Genomic DNA, 16,649 nt, shown 5'->3' on the forward strand with positions numbered 1-16,649 from the left:
TGCAGGTCTCTCTTATCCCCACTCCAGCCCCAGAAGAGAGAGAGGGGCCCTGCATGCAAATGTGCTGCTCAGTCCAACCCTCCCTGGGCCTGTGTGCAGCCTCACTGGCTGGGTGTCATTTCTGGGAGGGAGGCTAGCCTAGGGATCAAGAGTGAACACAGCTACTGGCACCAGCGAGTCCTTAGCAGAGCCCAGGGCCAGGAGTCTGGGTTCTCAGCTGATCCCCACAGAACTCTCAGTGTCAGGCCCGCAGCGCCCCCTGCTGCCCACTTCCAAGGCCAGCGTGTTTGTGACCAGAACCCAGGGGGTTCCGAGAGAAGCTTCTGCCCCAACCAGGGCCTTGATCACTGCCCACTCCCCGCCCAAGGGCACAGTGAGGCTCCTTCCTCCTCAGGGCAGCTCCTGCCTCATCTCAGTCCTTCGTTTTCTAGTTCTGGCTCCTCAGTAGGAACAGGACACACAACTCAGCCCTCATTAAGGGGATGGGATGTCTCATACACAAATTGTACATGAATTAAGACGCCCATTAGCTAAGAACAGGACAGTTCAGCCATGATCCCACTTCCCAGGCTGCTCTTGAAGCCTGTTTCTCTGTCCCCATTGGATCACTCAGGAGATCACACACAGGGAGCAGAGTGGGGAGGTCAAAACACTCTATCAGTCATCACAGCCTGAAAACAGAACCCAGAAACAAAAATCAGACATGTGACAGGACTGAGGAAGGAAGACAGAGGGACCCCTTTAAAGGATTGTCTCAGAAATCTTTTTGTACCTGGGCAAAGAGTGAGGAGGAAGAGTCCAGGCCATGGTGTGGACTTTCCAAAAATCCTCCAGACCAAGACTGTTTCTGGACTCTGGGATGGTTCTTTGATCTCCTCCTCAGCTCCGTGGGAGGAGGGTGTGTGTCGGGTTGTGCATTATGGGAATATGAGCCGTTCACCAACAGCACCAGCACCATCTGATTCTCGGTCTCCCCAGCCCAGGGAGCAGCAACAGTGTCAGGCAGGCTGGGTGCTGGGAGCCCCTTAGGAGGAAGCACCTGCTGTCCCCTCTAACTCAGGCCAGGGAGCTCAGGCCCAGGGAGCATTAAATTCGAGCATTTGAGTGTTTTTCAGCCCTGGCTCAGCCCTGAGAAGACCCACAGCTCCCCCTGCTGGGCTCAGGTAACTGTGGTTCATACTTTCTTCTCTACTTAGAGTGAAGTATCTTCCCTAATGTTTGAATTTTTGTTTCATATTTACTTGTACTTGAGTCTTTACAAAATGTTCTATTAAAAAGCCATTTTATTTCAATAAAACTTTTTGTTCTATAACTTCCATTTAGTTTTTCTGACGTCTACATTTTTCTGAGATTTTTATCCTTTGCCATTTGTTTCAAAAATATCTGAAATAGCTGATGAAAGGAATTTTACAATTGTCGACTTAAATCCATCAGACATACAATTTCATCACCTAGATCATCTCACTATCTATGTCTGTGGATCCTGTTTTCCTCATTCACATTGTAGTTTTCCTTGTTCTTGAAACGACAAGTGATTTATTTTTGTATCTAAGATGTTTCAGATATTATATTATGGGACTCCTGGAGGTTTTGTCAATAGAGCTGAAATATCACCTGGTGTTTGTTTATTAGTTTTCTCTATTGGTTTTCATTTTGTCACTCTAGGAAGAAATGAGACACATTATATTTGTAAAAATTTAGCTTCAGGTTTTGAAGTCAGTCAAACTATATTGAAAATAAAGTTTCTGGCAGTCTGCTTTCTGTGTGTTGAAATGGTCCTGAAGCCTCATGTCTCTCTCACCCTGTGTCACGATCTTCCTCTCTGAAGGTGGCCATATATGCCCCAGTGATGCTTAATGACTTGAGGAAGGGGAAACGCACTTTGCGTCTGCAGTGATGTCTTCACCAGATCAGCTCCCCACGTACACTTAGTGACCTATGTCCTGCATTTCTTCTGTGGAAACTTTGTGGCTGAAGGATGAGCTGAAGGATGAGCTACAGGGGTCTTCACATCCTGCCCCAACAATGGAGTCTTCTCCAGAACTGACCTCAGCCCTGGGAACATTTTTGGCCTCCACAGGTGATTCAACTTCATGTCTTCTGTGTGGGTCATTAGGGGGTCTTCTCCCCTAGCATGTGCCCCCTGGGGACTCTCAGAGCCCGTGGTAGGGTCCGGGGTTCCAATTGCCCCAACCCTGTAAACTGTGTGCAGTAGCAGCAGTGAGAAGACCACGCCTGGGTGTGTGGCAGTTAGAGTGTCACTGCCACGCTGGGCTGCTGACCCTCCTCCACTCGAAGTGACTGCCAGTGGTCAGGAAGAGCTTCAGGGGAGCTTCCCATTCTGAGCAGAAGCAGCATCAATAAAATGTTTCCTTTCAACATCAGAAACAGCCAAATAGGAAATCGGGTGTCTCATAATCAGACCTGTGGGGCAGGGACCTGCACCTGACCTTGGGCCTCTGTTCTGACTGGCACTGTCCTCCCTGGACTCACTTGGTCACCCAGAATGAAATCCGAGATCCTGGACTTCAAACCACCCTCCCATCCTACCATGCCCCAGACACAGTCAGTAACAGGGGATTGGGCAGGGTCATTCCAAGGGCTGTGTTTCATCACTGTCTTTATTGACCATTTATGTTTTTATTTGCTGATATTTCCTACTCATCATGCTCTGCACATGTACTTTACCCAAGGACGACAAGATGCATCTTTAGATCAATTGTGGAAGAATAATTATATTACCACAATGAATTTTTCAAAGCCCAAAATATTCCTATAAATGAATTGAAACTTTATGTATTTTTTACAAGGTTTCATAATTTTTCAGTTTGTAATACTTTCAATTTTTCTCACATGTGCAGTTAAGGGTTTCATATTGATATTGCTGTGAATTATAGGGTTTTATTTTTATTTTAAATGTCATGGTGGCCTATTGCTATTGGAGAGGATAAAATTCCTCCCTGTAGGCTGTTGTCGTATCCTAAAGGCACCTGGGAAACATCTCTGAGTCACTCCTGGCTCCTCAGCTGTATGTGCTGGAATCAAACTATTTTGGTCCCTATAAGGTTTCTACTGAGAAAATTTTATCTCTGTGAAAATAATTCCTGTGGAAATATTAGTAGAGAGAAAAGATATGAGCAGTGGATCAATCTGAAAGTTTAGCTGAAGAAAAGGATGTGCCATTGTCAGGTCTGCTCCCTGAGGACAATCACTGGAGACGTCATCCCTGAGCTGGACGTGGTCACAGTCACCACCAAGGGGGGACTGCACCAGGCCAGGAGAGCAGGGGTGTTTTAGTCTCACTTCCCCGTGTGGCTGAAGCACCGTGTAACTGTCAGAGTTGCCATGATATGTACCACAGTAATAGTCAGCCTCGTCCTTGGCCTGCAGCCCAGAGATGTGCAGGATCCCTGCATTGGCCGACCCATCTTTGGATCCAGAGAAGCAGTTGGGGACCCTGGAGCCCTGGTGCTTATCTGAGTCTGACTTGAAACTCAGGATATAGTGTAAAGGACTCCCTGGATTCTGCTGATACCAGTGTACCCAGAAGTTCCCAACACTGAAGCCACTGCTCAGGGTGCAGGTAACTCTGGCTGATGCTACAGGAGATGCAGAGAGGGAGGGCGGCTGAGTCAGTCCAGGCTGGGAGAGGGAACCTGTAAACACAGACACAAGTGCTTACTGGGGCAGAGTCCATGGAATCTTTGCCAGAAGATCCAGAGTCATTATAGGGGCTGTCCCTGTCCTCTGAAGCCTTTCCCTACCTGAGTAGCTTGCTGGTCATGTTGGCTGTTTGGGTGTTTGGGTCTCACTGTGGGTTTATGTATTTTGGAGCACAGCCCTTCCCTAGTACCCCATGCAGAGGGAAAGAGGGAGCTCGTCTTGGAGGAGTCACACTGGGGAGGTGGATATACCCTGGGACAGACTGCAGGAGGCACACGGCAGTGACCCCTGGGTAGGAGAAGGGGACAGGGACACGCTGAGGCTGTGGGGTCTGCCTTCCCCACCAACGCACTTCTCTTCTGCTGGGGAGGGCTCAGGCGCTGTAGGCAGCAGGTGTTTTTGTTGCACTTCCCCGTGGGTTTAAGTCACTGTGGAAATGCCACCACCCACGTACAGTGAACAGTAATAATCGCTCTCGTCCTCAGCCTGGGCCCGCGTGATGGTGAGGGCGGCTTTGTTCCCAGCAATGGAGCCTGAGAAGTGACCAGGGACTCCAGAGGGGCGGTTGTTCGTGCTGTAGATAAGCATTCGTGGAGACTGGCCTGGTGCCTGCTGGTACCAGCCTGGGTAATATCCCGTAGAGACTGACCCAGAGCTAAGGCCACAGGTGAGCGTGATCGTCCCTCCTGGAGACACTGATAGTGACGGTTCCTGGATCACCACAGTCTGAGAATCAGCCCCTGCAACCCACAGGAGAGACACAGTTATTACTATGGCAATGAGGGTCACTGTGAGTCCCTACTTTCTCTGGCCTCCCAGGAATACAGAGTCCCTTCCCCTGACCTGAGCTGTAGGCGAGCAGCCCAAGAAGGAGCATTGTCCAGGCCATGGTGAAGACACTCACAAAGGTTCAACGTCCCCAGACTCCTCAGCTGAAAATTGGTGTCCTTGGGTCCTTTTCATGCCTCCCCAGAGCAATTAGCAGGAGGAGGCTCTTCATGCAAATCAGTTTCACTGCTCTTCCTGCCCCAGTGTTCACGCTGATGTCCGCTGGCAGAGACCTTGAGAGAGGCAGGTGCTGGAACCCCAGATAGACCAGTACCTACAAGGGCCTGAGATACTGAGGGGTGGGGCCAAGGTCTCACCAGACTCAGCTCCTGGCAATCCCCCTGTGACCCGAGTCCCAGGGTATCTGACTGTGGCTCGGCACCTCTTCATATCTGCTCCTCCAGCGTCCATGGTCATCGCCACACAGGGAGAGCACACGTCATCCTAGCTTCAGATCCCTATAGTTCAACATGAACCTTTCTTGACCTAACTGGAATTCTGCTTACTTATATATTGGATAACATTTTTTCAGCTGTCAGCTACATTCATAAATAAGATGGGAATTTTCTTTTTTTTGTCATTGACATGGGCTTTATATTTGGCTGCTATCTGATCTCTAGGACTGAATCTTTATTGATAATAGAAATCATGTTTTCATAGAAGGGAGTGAAAACATATCTGATGTCCAGAATTGAATATTATGGACACACTCTTTCTAATAGGACACACTTTCTGGCATTCAGATAAGCTGTCTTTCAGTTTTGTTTTTTTTAATTAAATCATAGCTGTGTACAGTAATGCAGTCATGGGGTACAATGTGCTGGTTTTATATACAATTTGAAATGTTTTCATCAAACCGGTTAAAATAGCCTTCACCGCATTTTCTTAGTTATTCTGTTAAGACTTTTATACTCTACACTTACTAAATTTAACATGTAACCTTGTAAAATGCACCGTAGGTGTGTTCTCACCAATTACCTTCCCTCCAGCCATCCTCCCTCTCTTCCCTGCCCCTCTTCTTGGGCTTTAGTTGGGTTATAGCTTTCATATGAAAGCTATAGATTAGTTTCATAGTAGGGCTGAGTACATTTGATACTTTTTGTTCCATTCTTGAGATACTTTGCTAAGAAGAATATGGTCCAACTCCATCCATGTAAACATGAAAGAGGTTTATATGAATGAAAAGTCTCCATCTTTTTTTAAGTTTGCATAATATTCAATGGTGTACATGTACCACAATTTATTAATCCATTCATGTGTCGATGGGCACTTGGGCTTCTTCATGAATATGAATTGGGCTGCAATAAACATTCCTGTGCAAATATATTTGTTATAAAGTGATTGTTGGTCTTCCAGATATGTACCTAGTAGAAAAATTGAAGGATTGAATGGAAGGTCTATTTTTAAATCCCTGGGTGATCTCCAAAGATCTCAAATGTATTTGCAAGAAAAGGACAAATGATCCCATCATAAGCTGAATAAGACTGGCTCACAGCCTACAGACATATGAAAAAAATGCTCATTATCCTTAATCATCAGAGAAATGCAAATCAAAACTACTTTGAGATATCATCTAACTCCAGTAAGATTAGCCCACATCACAAAATCCCAAGACCAGAGATTTTGGCGTGAATGTGGAGAAAAGGGAACACTTCTGCACTGTTGCTGGGAATGCAAACTAATATGTTCCTTTTGGAAAGATGTTTTGAGAACACTTAGAGAGCTAAAAAAAGACCTGCCATTCGATCCTACAATTCCTCTACTAGGTATATACCCAGAAGACCAAAAATCACATTATAACAAAGATATTTGTACCAGAATGTTTATTGTAGCCCAGTTCATAATTGCTGAGTCATGGAAGAAGCCCAAGTGTGCATCGACCCATGAGTGGATTTATAAATTGTGGTATATGTACACCATGGAATATTATGCAGCCTTAAAAAAAGATGGGACTTTACCTCTTTCATGTTTACATGGATGGAGCTGGAACATATTCTTCTTAGCAAAGTATCTGAAGAATGGAAGAAAAAGTATCCAATGTACTCTTCCCTACTCTGAAACTAATTTATAGCTTTCATATGAAAGCTATAACCCAATTATAGCCTAAGAATATGGAGAAAAGGGAAAAGGAGGGGAGGGCCAGGGAGGGGGGAAGATGGATGGAGGGAGGGTAATTGGTGGGACCACAACTACGGTGCATCTTACAAGGGTACTTGTGAAACTTACTAAATGTAGAATATAAATGTTTTAACACAATAACTAAGAAAAAGCCAGAAAGGCTTGAGTCCCCATCAGTAAGCACAGGGCCCAGGCCCAGGCTCAGGCTCCTTGGAGTGACTGGTCCTCCTTGGGCAGGTGTGTAGGGACCACAGGGCAGTCCTCCAGCGCCCCCTGCTGGTCTCAGCACACACATCCCCATGGTCCAGACACATGAGGGCCCAGCTTGTCACTGCCGCTCCCCAGTCACTCTTTCTGTCACAGATGGATGGTCTTATTCCCCTACATTGTATTTCTGATAGAGTGTAATTTATTACTGTAACCTTATTATTCTCAGAAGGAATCTTAGACTACGGGGGGTACACACATGTGCATTGATGACAACTCAAGGTCTTCTATTCCCAACAGAAAATCCTACAAAGATCATATGAGTCCCCTGGTATATGATTTAAAGTATACACATATGTTAGTGTTACATAAAACTGCTCATACAGGAATACACTCTGACCACCCTCACGTGAATCACCTCGTAGCAGAGTCTCCTGTGCATTTAGCTGTTTTAATTGCTCTGCTAGCAGGAAGCACAGCGTGGCTGAGGTGAGCAGCTGTGGGCCAGGCTGTGCCGTGTGTCAGAATCACACCCAGCCCACACTGACACTCTGGGACACCCCCTCACTCCGTCCTCACCCTCTACTCTCGGTGCACACTCCTGTCTCCTGGGGACACAGCCCACAGCCCTCCATCCTTCCCTCCTGAGTTGTCTCACAGGGGCTGTGAGGGGTTTGGGACTGAAGAATTCAATATGTGATTGTCATTAACCACATCATTGATTATCAGCATGGAAAATATATTTTGTTGACAAATGACTATAGGTTCTTAGTTTAATAAAATGTCAGTTTGCATATGGGGCCTCCTTGCTCAGCACCTGCAGGTCCATCACGTCCCTCTCCTCTGTCTCTGCAGGAGCCCGAGGGGTCTAGTCCATGCTACTGGTCACCTTCCCCAGGGCTCGTGCCCACCGTCTTCTCTTGATCAGTAGACCCCGTAGGCTAAGCTGTTACTTAACATCTTATCTTGAATGAACTCAGGACCCCAAATGGCAAATGTCCAGACAGAAGAACTTATTGGCTTTGGCTCAGACCCGAGCCTCTTCCTGGGATTCTCATTTAGGGGACTCCACCTCCTCACTCCGTGGATGTGGGCTGAGTGTGTGCTTTGTGCCGTGCCGTGCTCTGAACCCTGCAGGTGCAGCAGTGAGGAAACAGAAAAATAGCAAAGACAAAAGCCATTCTCATGGAGTTCTGGTCCCTGTGGAGAAAACAATTCACTATCCACAAGGACCCCCGACCCTCCTCAGACCCATAGGCATCTGGAGCCCATCTCGACTGCTCGGAGCCCCTCACGCCCCCCAAGACATGGACACTGACCTTCTCCAAGCTTTGTCCACGCCCCACCCCATCTCCTCCCGGTCCTGCTCCGGGTGCTGAGTGCTGGTGCCCATCCCCACTCAGCTGGGCCCTTTGGAGCAGCTTTGTACTTTCCCCCCATAGTTACCTTATTTCATTTCATGCTAGACGCCTCTGTCTGAGTAATAGTTCTAATACATGTATCGGAGAAAGTTCTCTTTAAAAAAATGTCCAATAGATTCTATCTTCATGAAAATTAAGTAAAAATCTTCATTTTTACAGTCCAGGTCCCTCTGGTCCTTCCCTGGTGTCACTGTCACCTGCTGGCTCTCATCTCCTGCTGTGGTCAGGGCAGAAGCAAATAGTCTATAGCTGCAAAGGGGATACTGGACCCTGGACCCCCATGTTGCCTTTCCTTTAAACCCATAGCTGCCCCCTTACCCACCTCTACCCTGCTGTGACAGGTGAAGGTTCAAGTAGCAGCAGGTGAGCCAGGCCAGCCAAGTGCCTGGAATTGTGTCCTGACCCAAGTCCTCGGGCTGCATTTTTCCCCTGATTTTCTGGTCCCTGGGATGGAGGGAGCCTCGGGCAGCCCTGAGCATGATGACTGGGGTTGGAAGGGGCGGTCTCTGCCGTGACCCTTTTGGAAAGTTCTTAGAAATTGCTTAGAAATGTATTCTGCCAGCTGCCCTCACGTCCCTCCTCACGTCGTCCTCCCACAAGCCCTAGAGCACCGACACTTTGCACTCCGGTTCTTTGCTACATCGTGACAATGGTGACGTTTGCCGCTCTAGTTCCAAATAGATTATTTATTTCCGTCTGCAACCTCATCAGCCTGGTCTGCACTGTACATATTTCCATTAGTACTGTGGTGACAACCAGTTAACAGTGTCTATGGGATTCCAAATCGCTTCTCTCTTGTCTTCCTCTGAGTCCTCTAAAGGCTTCAAGCCTCTGCCCATTACCCTGTTCCAAAGGTATTTTTAAAGCAGCAACTCACACCTCAGTACTAATTCCTGTGACTATCTATTTAGCATTGCTACCAAGGCACACTTGAACCTGAGGAATTTATAGAGAAAAGAGGTTTCTTTGGCTCTCTATTCTTCAAAATTTACGAAAGAATGGGCCCAGCATCTGATTTCAGTGGGAACTTCAGGAACCTTCGATCCAAGAGCAGGGCACAGAGGCTGGTCACAGGACAGAGAAGGAGCCAGAGAAAGAAGGAGGGAGCCGGGCTCTTTCCAACCACCGTGTCTCCCTGAGCTAACAGAGGGAGAACTCGCTCATTACTGCCGGGAGGGCACAGGCCGGCTTGAGGGACCTGCCCCCTGACCAGAGCCCCTCCCCGCAGGCCCCACCTCCAGCCCCAGGGAGCTCACGTCCTGCTCACATAGCTTCCCTTCAGTCCCCCAAGTCTTTATTATCCCGCACAAGTCTGCCATTCTTGGCAACAACACAAACGTTCCAGGAGTTCTCATTTGTAGGATTCTGGTCATCAAGCCCTATGGGTCTGGAAGTCCAAACCTAAGAAAGACACAGGGACAGTGTGTGTGGGGCTCATCCTGTGTCTGTCACAGGGCCTGACAGAGCTGGGCAGTCCATATCTGAGTGTGCCTTAGTCTCAGGTGTCCACACAGCTCCTCCCCCGGGCTCCCCACCCACCTCCATGTGCAATTTACAGGGCAGTTCTGAGAGCTCGGCCTCCCTAAGGAGCCTCCCCTGAAGTCAGCAGAGTCGCAAACCAAATGAGGACAGGGCAGCCCCTCCCTGCAGGGCACCAGGAGCTGCTCCTCTTCCTCCCCGCCGGGCAGAGCAGAGCCTGGTCCCCATTGCCCAGGCCCTGCCCTTGGGCCCAGCCTCTCCCTCTGGACCCCCTCTTCCTCTTAGTCCCTCCCTGATACAGTTTGCAGAAAGAAGGATGAATGAATGACTTAATGAAATTTGTCATCGCGGGCACACCTTCCAGGGCGATGTAGACACTGAGTGCGCTTCTGAGGGAGAGAAGGCAGGGGAGCCCTGGGGGTGCTGTTCCTGAACCTTCTTTCTCCTCATTGGGCACTGAGAGGATTTACCACCTTTGAAGGGAACTTCATACCCTAATTTGACCCTGAACCATGGACTAAACACTCCATCATCTCAGACACAGAATGTAGGGACAGCCCCTGGGTTGGGAAGCCCCAAGTCCTCCCCTGGACTGAGTGTCCGTGAGCAGATGTGAGGAACACCACTGCTCTGTCCCCCAGGTCCCTAAAGAAGCCCCGATACCCCCATCTGCTCACCCTCCCCTCCCCCTGGGCAGAGGTGGCTCCTTCTTTAAATCTGTGTTTCTCCGCTGGGCTGTGCAGCCCCACTCAGGGCAGAGTGTGACCTGCCCCTGGGAGCTGGGCTGGGACAAAGACCACAGGGTTGTGTGACCTGTACACTCCAGAGGCTCTGGAAGGGACAGTGGGTGGGATGCAGAGCCCTGCAGGGAGGTTGCTGACTGTGGTCATCATGTGATCTTTCTGAGGACTTCTCAGGGACAGACCCAGGACTCCTGTGGCTTCAGCACTCAGGTCCTCTCATGTTTTCTCTTTGTCACTGATCTAGACTCCCCACTTTCCCACCTCATAGGTCACAAAGAATGCTGTCTTCCTCCTGGGGCACACGCATCACCACATTCTCTCACCACCTGTCCTCTGACCTCCCCCTGCTCACTTTATTTCGCTTTTCCACATAAACCTGGGGCCTCGGCCCCCCTAAGCTGTCTCTGCAGGACCCACTGCAGAGAGCTCAGCCCCTAAGAGGACATCGGGGCCTGGGCTGCCCACGGCTGAGCCTCCTTCTCACTTCCCTTCTGCCCCAGCCCTAGGCCAAGCCAGAGCCAGGCCTTGCAGAGGCTGAGTCTACACGTCCCTCAGGGTCAGACTTCACTGTCACAGTCAGTTCCTGAGGAGCAGAAGTAGAGAGGGAGATTCTGTCTGAACAGACTGCTGGAAGTGCTTTCTGATCATCCCAGACACGCACTGTCTGCCTATTAGACAGTTATCCTCGCTCCTCCCAGCCTTTGGACACTAATCCACAGTGGAGGATTAAAGACCTGGATACCACAGAAAATTCCAAGGTCCAGTAGCCCATCATGGTGCAGGAAGGAGCAGAGAGCAGAGAGCAGCTCACCTGGTGGCTCTTGGCAGATGCTGGACCAGGTGACAGCTCTGTGTGGGCTGCGCTTTCATCCCTTAGGCCCCAAGAACTGAGATTCATTCCAGCATCATCTCAATTAAAGAAACACAGAGGGGAGAGAATAGGGTTCCCGGAGATTAACGACAGGAAGGTAAGTGTGAGGAGTCCCAGAGCCATCTCCTTACAGGGAGAGCTCCTGTGCACCTGGAACCCAGGAGTCCCCTGCGGACACACTTTGATGATTAAGAAGACCCAGATTTCCTGAGGCTTCAGAGGTCAGGGAATGATTCAGAAGCTTAAGCCAGGTGCAGGCAACATCTAGTGGGCTGGACAGGGGGGCCCTGGGCCTGTCAGGTCACCTACATTGCATTTCTATTCCTCGCCATACCCCACTCACATGTGGGGGTCTCTTATAGCCTTTGGAGACAAAAGTTCTACTTGCACAGGAAGCCAGTGAGGGAAAGTGGGATTCTCTGTGGCCCCACGAGGATGAGCCAAGGTAAGAGCCTCGGGCTTTCTGGGAGCAGTGACAGCACAAGCCACAGCCTGAGCAGAGGTTGCTACAAGGTGGGGACAGAGGAGGGATGGATTTGAGGGGAACATGAGGGATACATCGCTGTGTCACTCCCCCATGGATGGGAGTTCATGGTGGCATTGGGTTGTAATCAGCTCTAATAGTGATGGTCAGCTTGACCCTGTCCCTAGAGGTGAGGGGTATCAAGGAGGCCCTGGTGACAAAGGAGAATCAGGCTAAACCTCAGAAACCCCCCAAACTCCTATGTAGTCACAATGTTTGTATTTCTTTCTGGGAACTCTTGGTTTCCATAAGATCCATAGTCTGTGACACTCTCTGTGCAGTAGAAATTAACCTTGGGACGTGGGCACATCATGAGCTCCACAGGGAGGGTGACATAGGTGAAAGTTGGGGCATTTCTAGTCTCTGATGTCCCACAGACCCACAGTCACAGCCTGGACTTTTGAAAAACTCCAGTGAGGCAGGAGAGAGGAGGATAAAAGCCTGTGGTCTCAGGGAAAACTACTCATGGGTTCCCAATGATCCTGTGTGGGATCAGATATAGGAAAGTCACATTCATAGGATCTGCGTCCCCCAACTCCCCTGGAGCAATTTCAGCAGATCCCCGCAGAGGTGGAGTCTCCACTTCCCCTCTCACCTCCCACAACGAGGTTGCTGCCTCAGTCCCATAGCTGTCCCCAGATCCACCCTCTATCCTGATGTGACAACTACAGCTGCAGGAACCCATGAGTGAGCCAAGCCAGCTGTGTGCCTGGAATTCCTCCCTGACCATGTCCTCAGCTGCATTTCAAATCCCCCTGCCCGGTCCCCAGGATATAGGGAGCCCTGAGCACAGGTGACTGGGAGGGAAGAGGAGGTCTCTACTCTGACAACTGGAAGAACATAGTGCACGGGATAGGACTGTCCACCTGCTGAGATGGTCCCTGGGTGCTGACCAACACATGAGCCAGGAGAGGCTCATTTTTCATGTTTCCTGGACAAGGCCAGCCCCACAGGCTCTGGATTTATCACATGTGGATAAACAGGCAACATTTCAGTGTCATCAGGGGGCTTTGGGTTTTGCCTTTGGTTTTCCTGAGACTTCAGAAACTTTGGTGAGAAATTGAGAGTAGAAATATTCTAAACACCAAAGGTCTCCTTAGTAGAGTTTGTGAATATGGAGCATATTTTGAATTTTGAAAATTGTCAGAGAGAAAGCTCCAGCGTAATCTGAGGTTTTTGTCCCACTTCCTCATCTGCCCGTGTCACTGTCAGCAATAGCACTGCTGTCCCAGCTCTGACAGTAATAATCAGCCTCATCCTCAGACTGGAGGTTGGAGATGGTCAAGTAGCGGTCAGCCCCAGAGCCGGAGCCAGAGAAGCGGTCAGGGATCCCGTCCCCCTTGCTGCTGCTCCCAGCACTGCTAATCCACATCAGGTACCGAGGGGCCTTCCCCGGCTGCTGCTGGTGCCAAGCAACATTGTAGTAGCTGAGCTCACTGCTCAGAGTGCAGGTGATCTTGACTGAGGCTCCCAGAGAGGCAGATGCAGAGGGCGGCTGAGTCAGCACAGGCTGGGAGAGGGACCCTGGAAACACAGACACCCATTACGACCTGGAGAAAGGACAGGAAGAAAGGACAGTCCTGGCATGGGTTTGAAAACTGGGGCTTCATGGTGCTGAGGACCGTCCTGACCTGTGCAGTGAAGGAGGAGGCTGAGGAGGAGAAGTGGGGTCCAGGCCATGGTGCGAAAACCCCAGAGCTCTACTGAGGCAGACACGCTACAGGTCTCTCTTATTCACCCTCAAGCCCCAGAGGAGAGAGAGGGGCCCTGCATGCAAATGTGCTGCTCTTCCCCTGTCCAACCCAACCCTCCCTGGGCCTGTGTGAGCCACAGTGGCTGGGTGACATTTCTCAGAGGGCTGTCCCTGGGCTGGGCCTAGCCTGAGGCTTCCCAGGGGCCCAAAGTGGGCAGGGATAGCTTCTGGCTACAATGAGGCCAAAGCTAGGTGTGGGTCCCCAGCTGAAAGGTGGAATCTGCGTCCACAGATCCCTCAGGGACAGGCCCCCAATGTCCCCTTTGGCCTGGGCCTAGTCCTGCATGTCTGGGACAGATGCCAGGTGGTCCTGACAGAGGTTTCTGTCCCCACCAGGGCCTTGACCACTGCCTAATCCTCCTCAGGGCAGCTCCTCCCTCATCACGGGCCTTAGTTTTCTGTTTCTGCCTCCCAGTTGGAACAAGACCTACAGCTCACACCACGTTGAGTGGAATAGGGTGTCTCCTGCGTAAACTGTGCATGAACTAAAATGTCCATTAGCTGAGGACAGGACAGGTCAGCCACCATCCCACTTCCCAGGCTGCTCTTGAAGCCGGTTTCTTTCTCCCCACTAAATCCCTCAGGAGATCACACACAGGGAGCAGAGTGGGGAGTGTCTGGGGGATAATAAAGGAGCAGGCTGGGGACCCCCTGTGTTCACTTGGGAGTGAAGAGAAACCCAGGGAGAAGGAGAAGGTCCTCATAGTGATCAGAAAAGGGAATCGGCTCACTTGGGTCTTCTTCTTAAGTGTGAGATCAGAGAAGTTCAAGAAAAATAGAGGTCAATGTACACAGCTATGATTTAATTAGAAAAAAAAAAGGAAAAGAAAAATAGAGCATGTTACTGAAATTTTCTCAAAAGGATATTTTAAAAGTCCACGCCTTTTTATGTAAATCTTTTAGTAATTAGTTGAGGAACTCATAGCAGAGCAGGGGTGTGAAGTGAAAGGGAACATCCCACGATTCAAAAGGAGAAGAGGGAATCAGACCGAAGAAACGGGAGGGGTGGGGATTGTCTTCACTGAACACAGGACTGGAGGAGAAGCCAGTGGGGAGATTGGGCTGGAAGCAGAGGTGGGGTTGAGTCAAGGAGGCTTGGGGTGTGTTTGCTTTCATTCCAGTATTTTTCCTTTAGAAAGTATAGTCTCTCTCGGCTCCTCAGCTGTCTTGTCTGGTCTTCCTGCATAGACTCAGAATCCTTCTTTAATCAAAATTCTTTAATTCTCTTTGGAGAGGGTTATTTCTGTTTTCATTTGCTAGTGGCTTTCTTCTTGTTTTCTATCATTCTTATATATTTGGTGACATTGAGGCATAGGTGTGGAGGTCTGGGGGAAGCACCTTTTATAAATGCAGAATCCCAGGCCCCACTCCAGTTGCCCTGAGTCAGAGTCCACGTGTGACAGGATCCCAGGTGATCCCTGTGCCCAGGAACGTCTGACAGTCTCTGGTCTGACAGAGGCAGGGAGGCACTGGCGGGTTTGGTCAAGGACTGCTCCTCATGCCTCTGTCTGCTCTGCCTCTCGCCAGTGTGTCCAGAAAAGTACCGCCCTGCGTCCCAATTTTTAACTGGCAGGCTGAGCATAACGCACTTGAGGCTTCCCAGCAAGTGTGGTGGCAGCTCCCCCTGAGCTCGCCCATCCCCAGAGATGACCTGAAGCCTGGTAATAACAACATGGTCTTTTCATCTTCACTTCTTGATGCCAGTGAACGAGGGAAATAATTATAAGTTGTAAGTTCTCATCAGTACTTATCTTATTCATAATATTAAGCAATACTTACGTACGTTTGTATTTTAAAGACGGGGGAATCACCGTGTTAATCCTAAGTGACAATTATGGGCATAAGGTAAAGAAATAGGGGCCCCCATATGGTCATATTTGTGGAGGAAGTGAGGGCCAGGATGAAACAAACGCAGTCAAATTTGGACACACTGTGATGCTGCTTGTTTGGTACATCTGTGTTCTGGGACAACAGTCACGACGCGGCCCACACTGGGCAGCCTAGAGCAACAGAAATGCGCCGCTCTGGAGGCCAGTCCTGCGAAGTCCAGAGACGGGGCCCCGTGTACTCTGGCCCTCTGGGGACATCATACCTCCCTCTTATCAACTGTGGGTGGTTTGCTGACAGGGTTGGGTGTCCCTTGGTTTGCAGCCACCTAAGTCCCTTCTCTGCCCTCACCGTCACATGGCGTCCTCTCCACGTCCTCCTGTATTCTCAGAACACTAGTCACACCGAGTCAGGAGGCACCACAGTCCTGTAAATGGCCTCGTCTTAACTAACTTCACCTGCAATGATATTATATTTTAAATAAGGTTGAAAATGCATTTGTGTAATTTAGCATTACTGGGGGTTAGGACTACGATTTATCTTAGAAGATGGATTTATTTAATTATACCCATAGACGGGAAGAATCATTTCTACAATTTTATTTAAACATATTCAAAGATACTTTGAAATGTCACTCAACGTACACGTTGCATCCACATGTTGTATACTGTAAAAATGGAACCGAATGGAATAAGCTTTATTATCATTATATACAAAAAGCCCTCTTCCCTTTGCTCTTAGTTGACAATAAGAACGTCACTGCAGAGCTTCTTTCTGAAGGAAATGTGTTTGATGTTAAACTTCAGATCTGACCAGCTGTTGCTTTTATTTTCCTAACACAGGATTATTGAATACTGCTCATTTTGGTTTAAATCCTTCTGAATCCTCCAGAAATATCCTCCATTATGACATTCAAATCGGGAGTGGGAATGAATTCAGACCCTTCTGTTCCATTCACCTTTCTCCCTGAGGATATTTAATGTGTAGGCTGCCCTGAGACCTCAGCTGTTTTGTCATGTGATCCTGACATCACGTGATCATATTTGACTGACCCAGGCTCAGTCAGAGGTGGGTTCATGTCTTGTTCTTCCTCTGGTCTCTCCCTGTGCCAATCACCCCTGTAGTGCTGCAGCAGTCCTCAGCCTGGACCACGGACCTGAAAGGGATCAGGACAGCTTGGCCTCAAGGAGAGAACCTGAGAACTCCCTGTTGTTCA

The 16,649-nt window shown here is 49.3% G+C and overlaps 2 gene segments (V, D, J or C); both read right to left on the minus strand.

The window, feature by feature from the left end:
• Nucleotides 1-4,083: 4,083 nt before the first annotated feature.
• On the minus strand, nt 4,084-4,826 carry LOC128584450 (immunoglobulin lambda variable 8-61-like). The segment is given in 2 exon segments: nt 4,084-4,403; nt 4,507-4,826. Coding segments are annotated over 2 exon segments (366 nt in total).
• An 8,216-nt stretch (nt 4,827-13,042) lies between these two features.
• Nucleotides 13,043-16,649, minus strand: part of LOC128584452 (immunoglobulin lambda variable 4-69-like) — a 134,895-nt gene continuing 131,288 nt past the window's right edge. The window contains 1 exon segment of the V gene segment in view: nt 13,043-13,377. Coding sequence covers nt 13,043-13,377 — 335 coding nt within the window.

This window comes from Nycticebus coucang, chromosome 4 (assembly GCF_027406575.1).
Source record: "Nycticebus coucang isolate mNycCou1 chromosome 4, mNycCou1.pri, whole genome shotgun sequence".
Taxonomy (NCBI): domain Eukaryota; kingdom Metazoa; phylum Chordata; class Mammalia; order Primates; family Lorisidae; genus Nycticebus; species Nycticebus coucang.